Here is a 16,225-nt window from a genome sequence, read left to right as displayed (position 1 = left end):
TAATTTATCCTCCGCGGCACCCAAGGACTGCATATAAGCATCCTCCAATGTTATTTCTTGGCGTGAAATCTGACCCGAGTGCCATCACAATAGTAGACTGAGAGCACCCCTCCAAATACAAGTCGAGGAAATAAAGAACAGTAATAGGACCCGGCCTATTTAATATCGTAGTCGGCCTTTTCGCCATAGTGTCCATCATCCAGCTCAAAGTCGTACGATTTAAGCCAGGGGCAGGGCTTCCAGGGGCCCCTTTTGGCAAAGCATCGCAGGCGACCATCAAAGTTGTGGATGATTTTATCTTTTTTGTTTTGTGTCGCAGCCGGTCAGCAGGGGGTTCTCTGTCTCGATATAGAAGGGGGGAAGAGGCAAAGGGGGATAGAAGCTTACTCAGAGTCACCTGCGACAGGATCACGGAGGAGGACTTGGCAAAGTCGCGGTAGCAGTTGCAGGTCAGCACGGTGCCTTTGGTGTCAAAGATGCGGCACTGGATGCACGACTGGTGGAAGGCGCCCCTACAGCACATGATTTCTGGGTCAGAAATACTCGTTCCTGGATAAAGTTGAAGAACATATATATATGTGCGCCACTCACCCCTTTGCGGCGTTCAGGAAGCCGTTCCAGTTCACCATGCAGCCGCCCAGCTCGAGGTGGCTGCAGTGCTCAGCGCCGGCCAGGTCCCTGCAGCGGGCACTCAGGATGGGCGAGTCCAGGTAGGGCCTCTTAACGCTGGTCTTGTGCAGGTACTTCATGTCTTTGTCCGAGAGGAGGAAGCGTATGTCGCGGCACGTGTCCATGAAGCCTCCCCATGTGCCACGGGTCTCGAGATGGCCGGCTTCCTCGTCGTTGTCGTCGTCGGGCAAGGGAATCTTGTCGTATTCGGTGAGGCTGTCTACGAGCTCAATCTCTGTCACGTTGTACAGCCCATGGGGCCATTTCTTGTGATCCCTCGGGGTGACGCCGCCGCTGTCGTCTTCCTCGTAGTCGTGAAAGTTTTCTGCGACCTCGACATCTTTCATGTCGATGACCGGGGGCCAGGTCTGCGGTTTTTCGATGGCAGCGGCGCTGCAGAGAGCTGAGAGGAGGAGAAGGAAGAGGTGGACTGATACTATATTGTGCATCATGTCTGCTGATGTTGCTGTTTGGTATTGGGTTGGAGTAGGGTTGAGGTCGAGATGGTCGGTTTCGATGGATGCGCCGTCATTGATGTTTTATACATGGCAGGCACGACACATGGCTAATATTGTCTTCCGAGGAATGCATCTAGAAGATGTATGTTTGTGCAGCCAGATGGATGGCATTGGCCTGTCGGTGCATCCGAGTCGGAGGGAAGCCAGCTCCTTACTCAAGTCATATACACGGGGTCTCAACTCGAAACGCCGCTGCTAGAGTATTACTATTGTTGCTGGAGAAGAACAATATTTGACGAGCCTCGAATGCGTTTGCCGTCACTCACTCCCTGCGTCTGTCCAGGACGTTGGGAACGCTTGGGCCAGAGGGGGGTGTCTTGACGGCGCACAAAGACGACCAAGACCGGCCAAACTCGACCAACACTTGCTGCCACTGGGAAAAGGCCGAGAACCGTGGCTCCGACGGATATGCGTGCCAAGTATCGCTCGAATCATGTCCTCATTGACCTATGTACATATGCTATAGTATCCGTGCCGGCCAGCCCTATTTCACCTTGAGGACCGCCTTGCCAAAGTTCTTGCCCTGCAGCAGGCCGACGAAGCCCTCGGCGGCCTGGTCGATGCCATCGGTGATGTGCAGCTTGGACTTGACGGAGCCCTCATGGAGCCACTTCTGCATCTTCTCCTGGTGGTCCTGGAAGTAGGCCGGGCCGAAGGTGGGCAGGGCCACGAGGAAGCCCTCCATGGTGATGTTGCTCACGATGAGCCTGATGAGGTTCCTCACGCCCTTCTGCTCCTCTCGCGGCGTGTTGTAGTCGCTGATCTGCAAAGGCTGTTAGCTGCGGTTCGACTGTAGGTCAATGGATTCAAAGGGTCTTCTTGTGTCCGTACCATTCCGCACACGGGGATGCGACCGCCCTGTTTCATCTTGTCCAGGGCCGCCTCGAGGTGATCACCGCCGACATTCTCAAAGTAAATGTCGATTCCATTGGGGGCGAGCCTCTCGAGGGCAGCGGCGGGGGTCTCCTTCTTGTAGTTGAAGCCCGAGTCGAAGCCCAGCTCCTTGGTGATGAAGTCGAGCTTCTCGTCGGATCCGACGGATCCAATGACGGTCAGGCCCTCGCGCTTGGCGACCTGGCCGACGACCTGGCCGACGGCACCGGCGGCGGAGCTGATGAAGATGGTCTCGCCCTCCTTGGGCTTGCCGATCCTGTGAAGACCGGACCAGGCGGTCAGGCCCGGCATGCCCAGCGGGCCGAGGAACAGGGCCAGGTCGAGGCCGTAGGGGTTCTCGACCTTGCGGACCATGGCGGACTTGAGGTCCTGGACGCGGGCGTACTGCGCAATGGGGACGTAGGCGACGACGGTCTCGCCCTCGGGGATGTGGGGAGTGTCGCTCTTGAGGACGGTGGCGATGACCGAGTTGGTGATGCCATCGCCGATATGGAATGCCGGCGAGTACGACTGGATGCTGGGGTCGCGCATCTTGCCGCGCAGGTATGGATCGAAGGAGGCGTAGAGGATCTCGAGGACGAGGCCGCCCTTGGGGGGCGTGTCAATGTCGATGGGTCGGTCCTCGACGGCGAGATGCTCCCCGGGCACGGGCATGCCCGTGGGGATCTTCTTGAAGACGAATGCCTTGTTGGGGGCCATGTTGGTGGCTACGAAGGGTTTGCTGGAATGTTGCTAGTGGTTGGTGGAGGGAGAGCTTTCAAAGCGTGTGTAGCTTGTAGTAGGGCTTGGAGGAGAAGATGTGGATGATGGAGCTGCTGTCCAAGCCACGGAGCAGCGGCTGGCTCTTTAATATAGCCCCAGGATCCAATGGCCGGTACCATGGCCTGGTCCATGGCTGGTCAATGGCTGGCCCATTGTTGGTTCCATTCCTCGACGACCCAAGCTCGAGGCGGTCGATTAGGGATGGCTGATTACCAATGGCGTGCGCCATGAATGCCTCGGTTTGAGCGTCGCGGTTCCACCTCAGATGGACGGTGTTATGACCTCACAACCCAGTGTATCCGTATTTGGCCCGGCTTTCATGCTGAATTCGGTGGCATCACCACCAAGACCTCGATGGGGTCTGTGGGTATTTTGCGATTGACCCAGGAACCCCACGATGGCTCAGACAAGATGCTGACTGCATCGCTTCGGTATTCGGTAAGCTCAATACCTATTCTGGCAATCGGACCCAGATGCGGTTCCAGACGTGGTTCAGAACTCCTCGCCTCCGTGGACCCGGAAGCGCCATTTGCAAAGCATAGAAAAATCTACTCGAGTTTCTGGAGCAACAAGTCGGCCCTCCCCCCCTCTTTTGCAACCCTGTTTGGCCTTGCTACCCTTGCTGCGGTGCAATTGTTCATCCGTCCAGCTGCTTCGAGCTCCACTTCGGCTCCGTAACTCCGCGACGGCCGAGCCGTGGAATCCGTTCCGGGATCCACTGGGTGGCGATGCCGTTGGAATTCCGTCTTTGATTCTTCATGTCGCCCCGATCAAGGCCCGATGCTCTCTGTCGGTTGACTCCTACATACATGGCCACAGGGCCGTCCCGTCGGGCTGAATCGTCTCCGACCCGGCCGCCCATCTGCATGATCATGGCCCGAGTTGATGACATACTGCTGCATCGACATTAATAATGCGGCGGCCGGTCTCGCATCGGCCAGCTTCACCTCGGCCTCCGGAACGGATGCGCCTCGGTGCTGAGCACGAACTCGTCCAGGCTGATCAGGTCCGGCGGTGAGAAGATGAGGTAAAAGTACTTGAGCGTCTCGGCGGTCCAGAAGCTCTGGAGCAAGCACAGGCGTTAGCAGGTTGACACATCCCAAGTCCCCCTTCCAATAACCGCAGACTTACCTCCATCGAGTCCGTCTTCCTGGTCTCTCCCTCGACCCTGACATCCGCAATGGCCGAGTACGCCAGGTCCGTCTCGGTCGAGCGCAGGATGCCCTGGAACATGTCCCACGCCAGGTCCCTCAGGTCCTCCTTGCCCGTCATGCGGTACAGCAGGAACACGCTCTCGATGGCCTCGGGCCGCAGCATGTACTGTGGCTCCCTCGTGCTCCTCCACCCGGGCGGCATGCCCTTGTCCCGCAGCTCCCTCCACCTCTCCTCGTCCCAGTCGCACCCGTCCAGCGTCTCGCACGCGACGAGGCTGAAGATCTCGGGCATCAGCCCCGTCGGGAACTGCCCGTACGCCCAGCCGCAGCCCCGGGCCAGCCGCTCGCCCATGTCGACGTGCCCGCCGATGCCGAACAGCTTCCCGCCCAGGCCGAACATGCCCCCCGCGAAGCACGTGAGGTGCTGGCTCTGCAGGTTGTGCCGCACCCTGCTGTCGTCTGCTCCCGGACGGACCCTGGCGTCGCCCGAGAAGAGCACGTCGTCGCGGCCCGGCAGCATGGGCCGGTAGAGCAGGTGGCGCACGGCCGTGTCCATGGCCCCGCGGTACATCTTCTCGTACGTGCCGTCGACGCCGCCGAGGAGCGCGTGCATCTTGGGGAGGTACTCGTACAGCGAGTCGGCCTGCCCGCCCAGGGAGTACGTGTTGTACCGGGGCTCCTCGTGGCGGAAATCCAGCGTCACGGGCCAGAGCCCCGGCAGCGACGTCTTGTACTGGATGCGCTCCAGGAACCGCGTCACGCGGTCCGTGGCCGCGTAGTACTTGGGGTCGCCGGTGATCTGCGACAGACGCGTGAACTCGAGGCATAGCGAGGACGGGGCCGCCGACGCGTCGTTGGTCCCTGCGAGCTGGCTGCCGCCCAGGGCCTCCTCAAAGTTGAACCAGAAGCCCGGGAGACGGTTGGGCGTGTCAAAGCCCATGTAGAGCATATCGCCCAGCTCGACGGCCTTGTTCAGGAGCCCCCGGTCACCGCTGAGGTCGTAGGCGGCCAGCAGGCCTCCCAGGTGCCGGATCGTCGTCTCGAACAGGTTCGCGGCGCCCGCGTCCGTCTTGGCAAAGTCCATGGCCGCCATGGCCGCGCTGGCCTCGCGAAAGTCGGCCTTCATGTCCATGATCCACAGCGTGTCGAGCGAGTCGACGAGGGTGGCTCCCCAGCCACCAAACGTCTCCCTGTGGCCCCCCGTCACGGGCATCAGCTCGTCGTTGAGCCAGGCCTTTTCCTTGTAGGCGTCCCAGCTGCGCTTGAACACTCTACGGACGGCATCGCGACGGGGATCGGGGGTTCGAGGACTCTGGAAGGCGCTGAGCGGTGCCTGGACGCGAGGCAGCGAGCGTGGGCGGCCGGTCGGGAGGCGCTTTATGGAGCTTGGAGGGTGGAACTGGTGAGCGGCGGCCCAGTCGAAGGTGCTGGGGACGAATAGCGATCCCGGGTGGTCGCGCAGCAGCAGTATGATGTGCAACGCGAGGAGGAGGCCGAGGGCGAGGCCAGTCATGGCGAGGAGCCGAAGAGCTCTCCGAGGGAGACCCATGGGTGGTCGGGTCCTGGCCGGCCTGAAGTAAGCCATTGCGGTGAACTCGTGCTCGAAGTTGGTGGGAGCATCGGGCGCTTCGGGGACGTGAATTGGGCCATCGGGTGCCGCGCTGATGACAGGAGAAGGGCGAGGCAGGGAGTCGGATGACAGGAGGTGAGAGCCCTCCAAGCGATATTATTACGTCGCAACAATGGGGCCATGGGGCGTCGATGGAGCTGCGGTGGTCAGCACAGACTTGACAGGTCCATTCATGCGATCATGTCTCAGGGATTAAAGCCCGGCCGATCAGTGGGGACCAACCATCCGTCCCTGTGCTGGGGGACGGACGCATGTCGATCCTGATCCTCACTCTGGAAGGAAGCAAAGAACACAACGTTGCTAGATTGCCTTGGGTGCTCTCCGAGCCTTTGTAGTATCCAGAGCACCAGGCGCGTCTGGGATTGCCGTGGCCTTGGGTGAGGATTGTGTTTGTGTGGCCGATATGCCGCCTGTCTCACCATGTACCATGTAGCCGTACTCCGTACTACGTGTCACATTCGCAGAATTTGTCGCCCAGTGCCTGCCTGTAAGCAATGTTCAGCTGCCATGGTCGCTCAAAAGGCAAGTAGTTCAACAGTGGGAGAAAAACACTCATAAAACTACAGTGGGTATCATGTCTATTGGGTCACGTCTATTCCGCTGTATCGCTGGTGAATCGCAGTCGAGCCGTGTCGTCGTAATAACTGAAGTGCCGTCACTCTCTGGGCAGCAGCACGCCCGTCTCCTGGGCCAGCTCCAGCATCTGGCTCACGACGGCCTCGACGTCGTCTGGGCGGATGGGCAGGCGGTGGTCGCCATCCCACTCGACGACCCTGGCCGTGCCGTCCCTGCAGTAGTTGCTGGACATAATCCTATGCAGGTCGGTGCCAGGATCCTGGAGGCCGTGCACGTGCAGCGTCGGGATGCCGATGGCGTGTTCACCCGTGCTGTCGGGCGCCCAGTCGGTGAATTCGGCGCTCGTCTGCCCAGCGTCGGCCGTGTGTGGGATCGCGGGCATCTTCCCGGTCGGGTCGAGGACGACGACGGGCGCCCTGCCGGCCATGACGACGCCAAACCTGAAGGGGCCCTGGCCGCCCTCGATCTTCTCCTGCGCCCACAGAAGGCTGGCAGCAATCTTGGCCCCCTGCGAGAAGCCCAGGACGGCCACCCAGGGCCCCGTTCCCGCATCCTCGTCCATGGCGCGCCGGCACGTGTCCAGGATCTTGCCCGCGGCATCATCGTCGTACTCGTGATCGTCGTCCCAGCGCAGCCAACGGTAGAAGGGCCCCTGGTCGCCAAAGTAGGGGACGATGGCCTGGTGCGGGCGCGATAGGAAGGGCGCGTCGACAAAGACGAGGCGGAACGACGAGGCCAGGCGACGGATGATGGCGCGGCACTGGAACCGGAAGATGGCCGCGCTGGTGCCGCCGCCGTGCAGGCAGAGGATGCGCGGCAGAGGCAGAGAGGCGTCGTCGCCCTGATTGTCGGCTGTGAGCGCCATGGTGGCCGTGGTGGTGCTGAGGGCGGTGCGGTGGTGGTGGTGGTGGTGGACGTCTCGAGGCGTGAGAAATGCGCGAGAAAAGAGGCGAGTGTGAGGGTTCTATGGGTTTCCTGCAGGTGCGGTGCTGCGATGCTCGATGCTGCGATTACTACCAACACTCGCATGTACTCGTAATGGATCGTATAGCAACCCCACCAGCACTGCTACATATCACTTCATACTCTCGCCACCGAGTTAGGAAGCTGGTATGATCGGGTTTACCGGTCCTCCAGCGACGCCATCGTAAATGATCCGTTAAATGGGCTGTATGGATAACGTCGGTGAATTTAGATGCTCTAGGCTGCCTCCTGGTGCATGGAAGCTCCGGCGTGTTTCGTCATTCCAGGGGTCAATCCACTTTCCAGGGACCAATCTACCAATCTAGGGACCATTGCAGCTATTTTAGGGCCTTCTGGCTGCTGGGGTTTGGGATAGCTGCTGGAGCCCTTGGCACATGTTCAAGCAAATTCCCCTTCGGGCATGCACCGTAGAGCAAATACGCAAACGACACGCATCCGGGTGCCTACCTCAGGATCCGGTCCTCACGGGAAAAACTCCAGTATCTGCTCTGTCTCAAGTGTGGGCAGCTCCGGACGGCGCCGAGCACCGGGGCCTGCGGGGCCGCAAGATGCTCCGATCGGGCTTCGTCTTGGCTGGTCACTGACGCTGGGATATCGAGCTCGCGAGCACAATCAACTGGAAGTAGAAAGTGGACTGTGACTGGCTACCTGGCTCATGTTTGGACTCGGCTGTTTGTCTATCTGCAACCAACATTTGCTGTCGAGGCAGTGTTGAGTATTTACATTTGATGCTTGTGCTGGTAGCCATGGTTCCAGAGCCGCCTCTCACCAAGGCCGCCCCAGGTCCAAAAGTCTATCTCGATCCCCCCAGAATCGTATTTCGTACTGACACCGGTGACGGGGACTCGGTTCAGCCCATTGGCACCCCTGTCAAATTGTAATAATACGGCCTCTCACAGACCACCTGGGAATATAATCAGCCCGAGGCACATTTCTTGATTGACCAACGCTTTCCCCAAGCTGTCCTTCCCCACTCTACAGAGATGTATATCAATACATAGTAGAAGCTCACCTTGGAATGTCGAAATCACTTCCAAACCTCCTCCCACTCTACAGTCTCTACATAGGACACTGTTTATTTGCTGTCCCGCCGTCGCTCGCCCTCAGCCCATTACCCACATGGCCACCACCGAGCTGGACATCTTCTCTCGGCTACCCGTCGAGGTCCTCGGGGTCATCTTCCGTCAACTCGGCCTCGACGACCTCAAAGCTTTACGCAGCACCAGCAAGACCTACTTCAGACGCTTTAACCCAGAGTTCCTGCACCGGGTCCTCGGAGACGACCTGTTCTATGACCTGCTGGCTTCCGTGTGCATAAACTGCTGGTCGCCGCACCAACTCGTCTGGCGGGAAACTCGCAACAAGGTTTCCAGAACAAAGCGTCTGCACGATAACGAAGGCTACACGACATGCTACCCCTGCGCAGTCTCAGATCGAGACATTGTGTTTGATCGCCACTACTGTATCGTCTACATGGGGGAAGTCCGGATCCGAGAAACTTGTATTTGGTGCATGTGCATCCACGCCCCAGGCCAGGACATGGAATGTCAGGAGAAATATCGGCGGGCCCGCATATGCTGCCTTGCAGCTCAGATCTTGAGGCCTTGCATTTCCACGGTAGCGTATGCGCTTGGCCTGGTCTACCTGCCGGGTGACAACCGGGTCATCGTACCGGCAGCTGTAAGTACTCCGCCCTGCTGCTAGTCCGGATAGTAGATTCTTACCGTGACCAGTTCGCATTCGTTCTAATATTCGCAAGAGCGTGGAAACTAGTTTTGCGCAGAGTTGTGTTATACGCCGACATCCGATCCTCCGTCGCACCAACTTTCTTTTCAGAGCTTTTCAACTCGGTCTTGGTGGCAATCCCGATGTCCTCCATCTTGTCCCGGCCACCGGGGGAGTGGAACCGAGGCATGGCGGTGGCTCTGGCATTCCTATGCGCGCATCTGTAAGCCACATGGGGGCAGCTTTGGCGAGGACCAAGACTAACAGTTGCTCTTATTTAGCGCGGGCTCCGTGGCCGTCTTGGCCGGGTACACCATCATCGGCCTGGGCTACGACCTTCGAAGGGCTCACCGCAAAAACGCCAGTTGGGTCCGATGGTTGACAAGCCTGGTTGCCGGCCCCCTCATTGTCTGGACCTGGGCAGAGGCGCTCAAAACCGAGCCGATGGGGTGCGGAGACGACCCCCCAGGCCATGCCCAGAAACTCTTCTTTCAGGACATCTTCATGTTCCCGAAACGGTTTCTCTGGAGGTTCATCGAGCTACCATTCAAATGCTACCTGTTCATCATATTAGAGCAATTATGTATGGGGATTACCATAAAGGATTAGGATGACGGGGGTGCGTCCTTCATGCCGGGAGAGAGACGGTAGCAGGAATTGAACCAACATGAAGTCAAGCGAAGCCGCCGAGTGCATATAGATATTCTCATGATTAGGATAATAATTCTGGATTCGACTTGATAAAAAAATAATAATCAATTTGACATATAATGACTCATTAAGTGTGGTCCGCATCATGCTAAGTACTAGTGGGCTGGTGTTGTTGAAAATGCTTCGAGAACATCATTGTTGCTGTCACAGCCCCTATAATAGTCCTAGCCGTCGAGCCAAACCAAGCCTCACGATTGAGACGCATCTCACCAGATGGCAAGATGGCCGAGTGGTTAAGGCGACAGCCTGCTAAGCTGTTGGGTTCGCCCGCGAGAGTTCGAATCTCTCTCTTGTCGTTTCTTTTTTTTTGCCGTGTTGCCGTGCGGTTTTCTTGGAAATACCGCGATTGGGGGTTGGAGTAAAAGATTACAGTGCGTCCGGACTCAATAATCTCATTTTACGATACATAATGCAGCATGCTTTTCAATTCGAGTCATGTTGTTCAGAGGTGCCGAACCAAACCCAACTTTTGTGGAGATGGACGGAGCGCCGTGCTAACGCGCCGGTCGACCATGCCGGGCATGAGCGGAGGTGTGTCCCATGATGGGTACCCTAGACCTGGATGGAACAGGGTCGCCGGTCGAAACGCCGGGCATGTCAACGGCCGGAGACATGCCTTTCCTGGGCAGTGACGCCGTCATTGGCAGCCAGTGTCGGAGCCGGGGAACGCATGCATGTAGTATTGCGTGCAGACCGGGGCTTCACCTTCTGTGTTTGTTAGTAGGGAAAGCTTGATCGTGATCGAATGCGATCGGCAACGTCAACGAGGCCGAGCGTGGATGGAGATACTATGTACGTGCGGTGGGTGCTGGAGGTTAGACGGTCCAGTATTAATATCCCATTCGCCGAATAAGCTGGATTAAACCAGGTTGCAGGCTGCGACGTTTGTAGTTGTCTCGTTTCACGACACTCTCGAAATTGAAACTCCATCAATTGTCGGTAATATCAAGCCAGATGGACACCCTGCCTGAATGGCCAGCTAGCCGGAGGACCGGAAATCGGAAAGCTGGGCTACCGACATCGAGCCCGCCGAGGCCCGTGCCGGGACCTTCTCACACAGGTAAGAGACGAGTTTCACAGTTGTCGGGGTGGTTGGATGGGTGCTTTTGGGCGTGGAGCAGCATCAACCCGCGACGGGATCGACAGATCGGCCGGCCAATCCTTAGTAGCAATTAGCAGCAATTGGAGCCGGCTGTCGTGTCAGTTGGCCGGCAGCTAATGGTAGTCCGTACATAGTAGTACACGGGTGGGCGATCGGCAGTGATTTTGCACGGGAAGGGTAGCTGATCACGGAGGCAGATAGTCTGGCTGCAGCAGGCCGCATTCGTCTTTCCGGCAAGTAGAATTACGGAATAATGGGAGCTGGGGGAGAGATAAGCCTTCGAGCTACTAGTCTTGGGTTCGAATAGAATTCCCTCGGATTGTCCCCAGGAACAAAATGGCCCGCCGAAAGAAGGGAGCCGTCTGGAGCTGAGGCACCACAGGGAAATAAAGTTCTGACGTCACCAGAAGAGGTTAGCGACACCATGCAGTCTGCCCAAGGTGAAGATAGGCACGGATAATCGGATGCTACATGGTAATTACGACGTATGTGGCATTTGTAGGGTTAGAGCCTCGGAACACGGCGGGCCTTCTAGATTGAGGGTAATATCCGTAGAGCAGCAAGAGCATTGGCAGATTCATCGTCTGAAGCGACAGAGGCTCAAAAGGTCGTTACGAGTACTATTCTGGGACTGACCTGGAGCTAAACTATGATAAATATAGAAAATCACCAATGGAGTCAAAAGCCAGTTCCTGGGTGCGGAGATGGTGGACCATAAACATTGCCACCGCGTCACCTTAAAAACGAGCAACCAGGAACGCCGGTTTCAACCACTGTTGAAGGCATCACAGAAGTGTCTGGAGTTACAGTGTGGAAAATATGCCGCACGCACCGTGTAGATACAGGTGGGCCCCGGCATGGTCATCTCTGCTCATCACGATACGGATATTCTCGCAAAAAAAGCCCTCCCAAGCAACAAGGTTTCAGCCTGGCCAACGTGGTGTCTTGTCGGCTCTTTTGTGGTGCCCCCTCCCTCACTGATCGCGCCTCCCTCGAACTCGTAAAAAGTTCATCACTCCAGGGCAGAGTTCAGTCCCATGGGCCCGGATCCAATGACGCATTGCGTCTGTGTGTGGGAGCAAAACAGCCCTCGTGGCGCTGGGGTTTCGCGCGGGTTGTCTCAGCCTCGCAGGCGTCGTTTTTGACTCTGCGACATTCGGGTCCGTGGGGGTGGCCAAGGGCGTGCTCTTCCACAAGTCAACACGAGTGGGCTGTCTTGCGATGCTGGCGAGATCCGCATGCCAGCCTGGACTCGAGCCCCGAGGGCGATACGAATGCCCAGGCGGATGGGAGTCAACCGTGTCACCGCCAGGGCTGCATTTCGTTATTAATATGGCTATTTGATGATTACAGATCGGCCATGGGGAGAGATTGGTTTGATTGAGAACAATGTTTGGATGAATTGCTGTCACCTCTGGTCGTATTTTGAAGCTGCATCTGGAATGATGAGACATTAGGACCGTCACCAGTGCTAAGGGACCTGAACGCGCTACTGGGTCCCGGATGCGACACCCAGTAGCATTCATACGAGCATCTAGTGCCAGATCGGGCAACAAGCTGGAACAAATAGGCCAAAAACGTCGGAAAGAATGAAATTGGGCCAAGATGACTGGAGCAGTCTAGATGGTGAGAATCCAGGGACGTCAGCAGCGCCAAGAGTGCTGGAGGACTTGGCTGGTGTTGCTGACCAGTGAGCACCCGGTGTTGGGAGTGCCGTCCTGGCCGCAAGCATCAAATATTGATGACACCCGGTCAGCTCACCCAACGTCCGTAGTACTACATACGAGCTCGTAAAACTACTCCTACATAGGTAGTAATACTCGTAGTGCTGTGGACTACGGATATGTACGGAGTATTCTGCGCAGTCCACAATCAATCTGAAGCTTGACCCCGCCACTTGTCGGGAATCGATCGAACGATGATGAAATAGCTCTTCGGCAGAAGGAAAGGAGAGACAGTGCAAAGTTGTCTCCGTCCTTTAGTGCCTCATCTGTCGTGTAGATCCGGTGTGGTTGGCCAATGCCGTGTCTCCAGGGGGCCACATTGGGCCCTGTCATCTGTCAATGCCATGGACTGGAGTCACTGGACTGCTGGGCTCACTACCAGGTGGGTGGACTCTCTGGAGTCGCTGGACTCCTGGAGTAATAATGGACTGCTTGCGGTGGCCAGGCCCGTTAGGCTGCTGTTCCAGGGCATGCGGGTCGCCTGCAGGTAGTCTGTAGGTGCTCCAGCTGTCTACGGGCGTCGTGCAGGGATGGGGACCCGGGAGCTTTCAGAGACAAGGAGCACCCGAGGGTCGGCGGCGGCTCGGCGGGGTGGAACCCTGACCCTTTTCAATAGTATCAGAGGCTGAATGTTACGCAGCAGGGTTTCAGGATATAGGGAATCAGCCCTCTAGGGCTGTCAACAAACAAAACGGCCAACACTGCATAGGTAGTATCTGTACAAAGTACCCGAGTGTGACGGAGAGGAGCTTGCCTTCAGTGATGGTCCGTCCCATGGAGCGCGGACGTTCTTGATTCCGTGGTGGGGGCCACGTTTCGGCACCGATAAACGAGACTGACAGTGGCAGTGGGCGCACTGTGCACAGCTCATGCCCTCAGGCCCTCATACCCTCATACCCTGAAGCAATTGCGTCGTCGTCCCCGGGCCGTGTCGCTGTGTTTACCGTCACGGTGCTGTGGTGTCACTGTCCATCCCACGGATCCATGGATGCCACCAGCTGGCACGCAGGAACAGCGCCCATCCTGTTGGCGCCCAGGTCGCTCCGGGCCCATCTGGATCACTGCGACGAGCGAGGCCCACCACCAGCCCACCAACAGCCCAGCGAGCCTACCAACAACCCACCACAGTGGCCACACCCAGTGACCCAGGCACGCCCTGCACAGTGCACACCCCCTCCCCCCGTCTGCACCCTTCCAGGAGTCCCCGACTCCTGGCTGTCTGCTTGCGTATCTAGTGCTGCTAATAGCTCCTCCTCCCTCCCCTGGCCCCCATCCCGTCATCCATCAACCACCAGTCGCCTTTCTTCTCCTCGCCCATCCCCGTCTGCTTCCGTCTATTCAACCGCGACACCCTCTACTCGTCCTTGGGGACCTCCCTTTCTTCTCCTCCGCGACCGTCCTTTCGTCCCCCGGCCTTGTCCCAGTCCCGGGCTTCGTTTGTTCTCTACGTTCCCGGCTTCCGTCTTACCTTTTTTCCCCTACTGATCGCTTGATCGCGCCACTCGCTTGACTACACCAACCGCCCAGTGCTACCTCCGTTTCGACCACATAGAAATTTCGCTCTACAACAGCGCTGGTTGAACGTTTAGTGACAACTGCATGGTCGAGGCCCCGAACGAGGGTATCAACGACTTCCCCCCCGCTTAGCAACTACTACGAACACTTGGCCGGCACGTTGGAACCCGCAGGTGGCCGGTCCTAGACTGTCATCCGTGGCGTTAGCAGCAGCGAACCCGCGATAATATCATGGGAGCCAGGCTGCCTGGCTCGAACCGCATTTTCGGCATGCGCAACGCCTGCACTCGGGCCCTCGTGGCTGCCATCTGCATACTGGTGATCCTGACCATCACTCTGCGCAGTGACCAGGCCATCGACGTGCGTTCACAGCTCCTGCGCAAGACCGGCGTCCAAACTGGCGGTGTCATACCCGACCAGCAGCAGCCCCTCGACCAGTCGACACCGATGCCCCCGTCGCAAGATCCCGTCCTCCAGTTCGAGCCCCAGAGCGACCATGTCCCCAACTGCGATATCGACATGGATCACCTGCGCGAGGTCAAGGAAAGGTACCAGCTTGACGACAAGTTCCAGTACATGAAGCGCTACATCCGCTTTACTCGTACCGAAGGCCTCGAGCGCAAGTCCATGACAAGAGTTAACCAGAGATTGCTCCCGTCCAAGTTCAAGACCGTCGAGCTGGGCCAGCACTACGGCCACCAGTCGTGCGCAGATCCGCTGGAGATCGAGGTCCCGCGCTCCGGCCTGCCATCGACCGTGAATGCCTCCGACTTCATGTTTGGTGTGTCTACCACCCACGGCCGCTTCATGGACCCGGCCACGAGCCCCATCAACGAATGGATTTTCTGGCTTACCGACAGCCGCGGCCGCAGCAACGGTGGCAAGCTGCTTCTCATGCTCCTCGACGCCACGGACGAAGAGCTCCAAGAAGTTGCCAACCTGCTTGGCGACGTCGGCATCGATGTGGACGTGTACCACGGCGACTCATCGGTTGAGATGGCTGTGCGCTACGTCAACCTCGTCCCTACACTCTACACCCACCGTGAAACTCCTAACAAGAAGTGGCTCGTCACCTGCGATGACGACACCTTCTTCCCCAATATGCACGGACTCATTGAGGAGCTTGGCAAGTATGACCATACACGGATGATGTACATTGGGACCCTGTCCGAGGACGTGGGTGCCATCGACCGCCACGGTTCTCAGGCTTTCGGCGGTGCGGGTGTTTTCCTGTCGGTGCCCATGGCCGAGAAGGTTACCGAACTATACGGAAGCTGCACGTCCGAGGAGAAGATTCTCGAGTCCAACTCTGGCTGGGGACCCCAGGGCGATATCCTTTTGCGCAAGTGTATCTACGAGAACACCGCCACACGCCTGAGAACTATCTGGAACCTCTGGCAGCTTGACTTCTTTGGAGACCCCAGCGGGTTCTACGAATGGGGCATCAAGCCGCTGTCACTGCACCACTACCGTGGAGGTGGCTGGCACAATGCCCGCCCTGGCGAGTTTGCCAAGATTGCTCACACCTGTGGCGAGGACTGCATCATGCAGCGCTTCCAGACCAGCGACGACTTTGTCATTTCTGGCTACTCGGTGGCGCACTACCCCAAGGGCATTGACTGGGACTACGCCCAGCAGGAGGGAACCCTTAACGCTGCTCCCGAAGACAAGGGCTGGAATCTCGACTTCATGTTCGGCCCTCAGAGACCCTCACTGCACAGGACTGGCAAGAAGATTGCCTGGGAGCTCGTCCAGTCAGAGGTCCGCCCTGACTCGTCGGTGCTGCAGACGTACACACGCAAAAAGGACGACGATCGCTGGGTGCTGGAGGATGGAACGCCCATGAGCAACATTGACGGGGTCATTGAGCTCGTCTGGATCCCGGCTTGATTTGGCCCAGGAACCATTCACCGGTTACACCACGTGAATGAGAATGAACAAAGCTTCTCGACCTTCAGCGCCGATCAAATTACCATAGCCCCTCGACAGGGAGGGGAATGAAAAGGACGGCGGCGACCGGGAGCAACGTCCCGTTTGCCGACATGAGACGAAACAGCCATCGTTTGGGCCGGTTGCACAAGCAATCCCCTCCCTCTTCTGCCAAACAAACGAGCTACCAAGGGACCCACAACGTCATCTGTCCGCACCGATAAACCGCCAAATCCTCCATTTCTTTTCTACAAGCATCACCGCGAGCGCGCACCTCGCTGTCGACAGCGCGTTACTATAGATCTGCGTCAAACTACATATTCTGGGTCGGA

General features: G+C 57.9%; 5 protein-coding genes and 1 non-coding gene across 6 annotated transcripts; 2 read left to right on the top strand and 4 right to left on the bottom strand.

Annotated features, from left to right (window-relative positions):
- Nucleotides 1–155: 155 nt before the first annotated feature.
- On the bottom strand, nucleotides 156–1,016 carry ACO1O0_006751 (Cyanovirin-N; the record flags this gene model as incomplete). Its single annotated transcript, XM_083196131.1, has 3 exons — nucleotides 156–298; nucleotides 388–512; nucleotides 592–1,016. 3 exons carry the CDS (start codon nucleotides 1,014–1,016, stop codon nucleotides 156–158), a joined length of 693 nt encoding a protein of 230 aa, XP_083049147.1.
- Nucleotides 1,017–1,671: 655 nt separating this feature from the next.
- ACO1O0_006750 (MDR family NADP-dependent oxidoreductase) lies at nucleotides 1,672–2,780 on the bottom strand (the record flags this gene model as incomplete). Its single annotated transcript, XM_083196130.1, has 2 exons — nucleotides 1,672–1,950; nucleotides 2,019–2,780. 2 exons carry the CDS (start codon nucleotides 2,778–2,780, stop codon nucleotides 1,672–1,674), a joined length of 1,041 nt encoding a protein of 346 aa, XP_083049146.1.
- Nucleotides 2,781–3,786: 1,006 nt separating this feature from the next.
- ACO1O0_006749 (glycoside hydrolase) lies at nucleotides 3,787–5,880 on the bottom strand (the record flags this gene model as incomplete). The annotated part of the gene is made up of 3 exons (XM_083196129.1): nucleotides 3,787–3,906; nucleotides 3,975–5,623; nucleotides 5,877–5,880. The coding sequence occupies 3 exons, from the start codon at nucleotides 5,878–5,880 to the stop codon at nucleotides 3,787–3,789; spliced, it is 1,773 nt and encodes a 590-aa protein (XP_083049145.1).
- Nucleotides 5,881–6,282: 402 nt separating this feature from the next.
- ACO1O0_006748 (serine hydrolase-domain-containing protein) lies at nucleotides 6,283–7,349 on the bottom strand (the record flags this gene model as incomplete). Its single annotated transcript, XM_083196128.1, has 2 exons — nucleotides 6,283–7,084; nucleotides 7,330–7,349. The coding sequence occupies 2 exons, from the start codon at nucleotides 7,347–7,349 to the stop codon at nucleotides 6,283–6,285; spliced, it is 822 nt and encodes a 273-aa protein (XP_083049144.1).
- A 2,489-nt stretch (nucleotides 7,350–9,838) lies between these two features.
- Nucleotides 9,839–9,919, top strand: ACO1O0_006747. Its single transcript has one exon. It is a non-coding gene; the product is annotated as a tRNA-Ser (tRNA).
- A 4,315-nt stretch (nucleotides 9,920–14,234) lies between these two features.
- ACO1O0_006746 (uncharacterized protein) lies at nucleotides 14,235–15,854 on the top strand (the record flags this gene model as incomplete). The annotated part of the gene is made up of 1 exon (XM_083196127.1): nucleotides 14,235–15,854. One exon carries the CDS (start codon nucleotides 14,235–14,237, stop codon nucleotides 15,852–15,854), a length of 1,620 nt encoding a protein of 539 aa, XP_083049143.1.
- Nucleotides 15,855–16,225: the final 371 nt, after the last annotated feature.

The sequence above is a fragment of the Amphichorda felina genome, assembly GCF_050947745.1.
Source record: "Amphichorda felina strain 45539 chromosome Unknown scaffold_6, whole genome shotgun sequence".
Lineage (NCBI taxonomy): Eukaryota > Fungi > Ascomycota > Sordariomycetes > Hypocreales > Bionectriaceae > Amphichorda > Amphichorda felina.
This window is presented reverse-complemented; position numbering and strand designations above follow the sequence as displayed.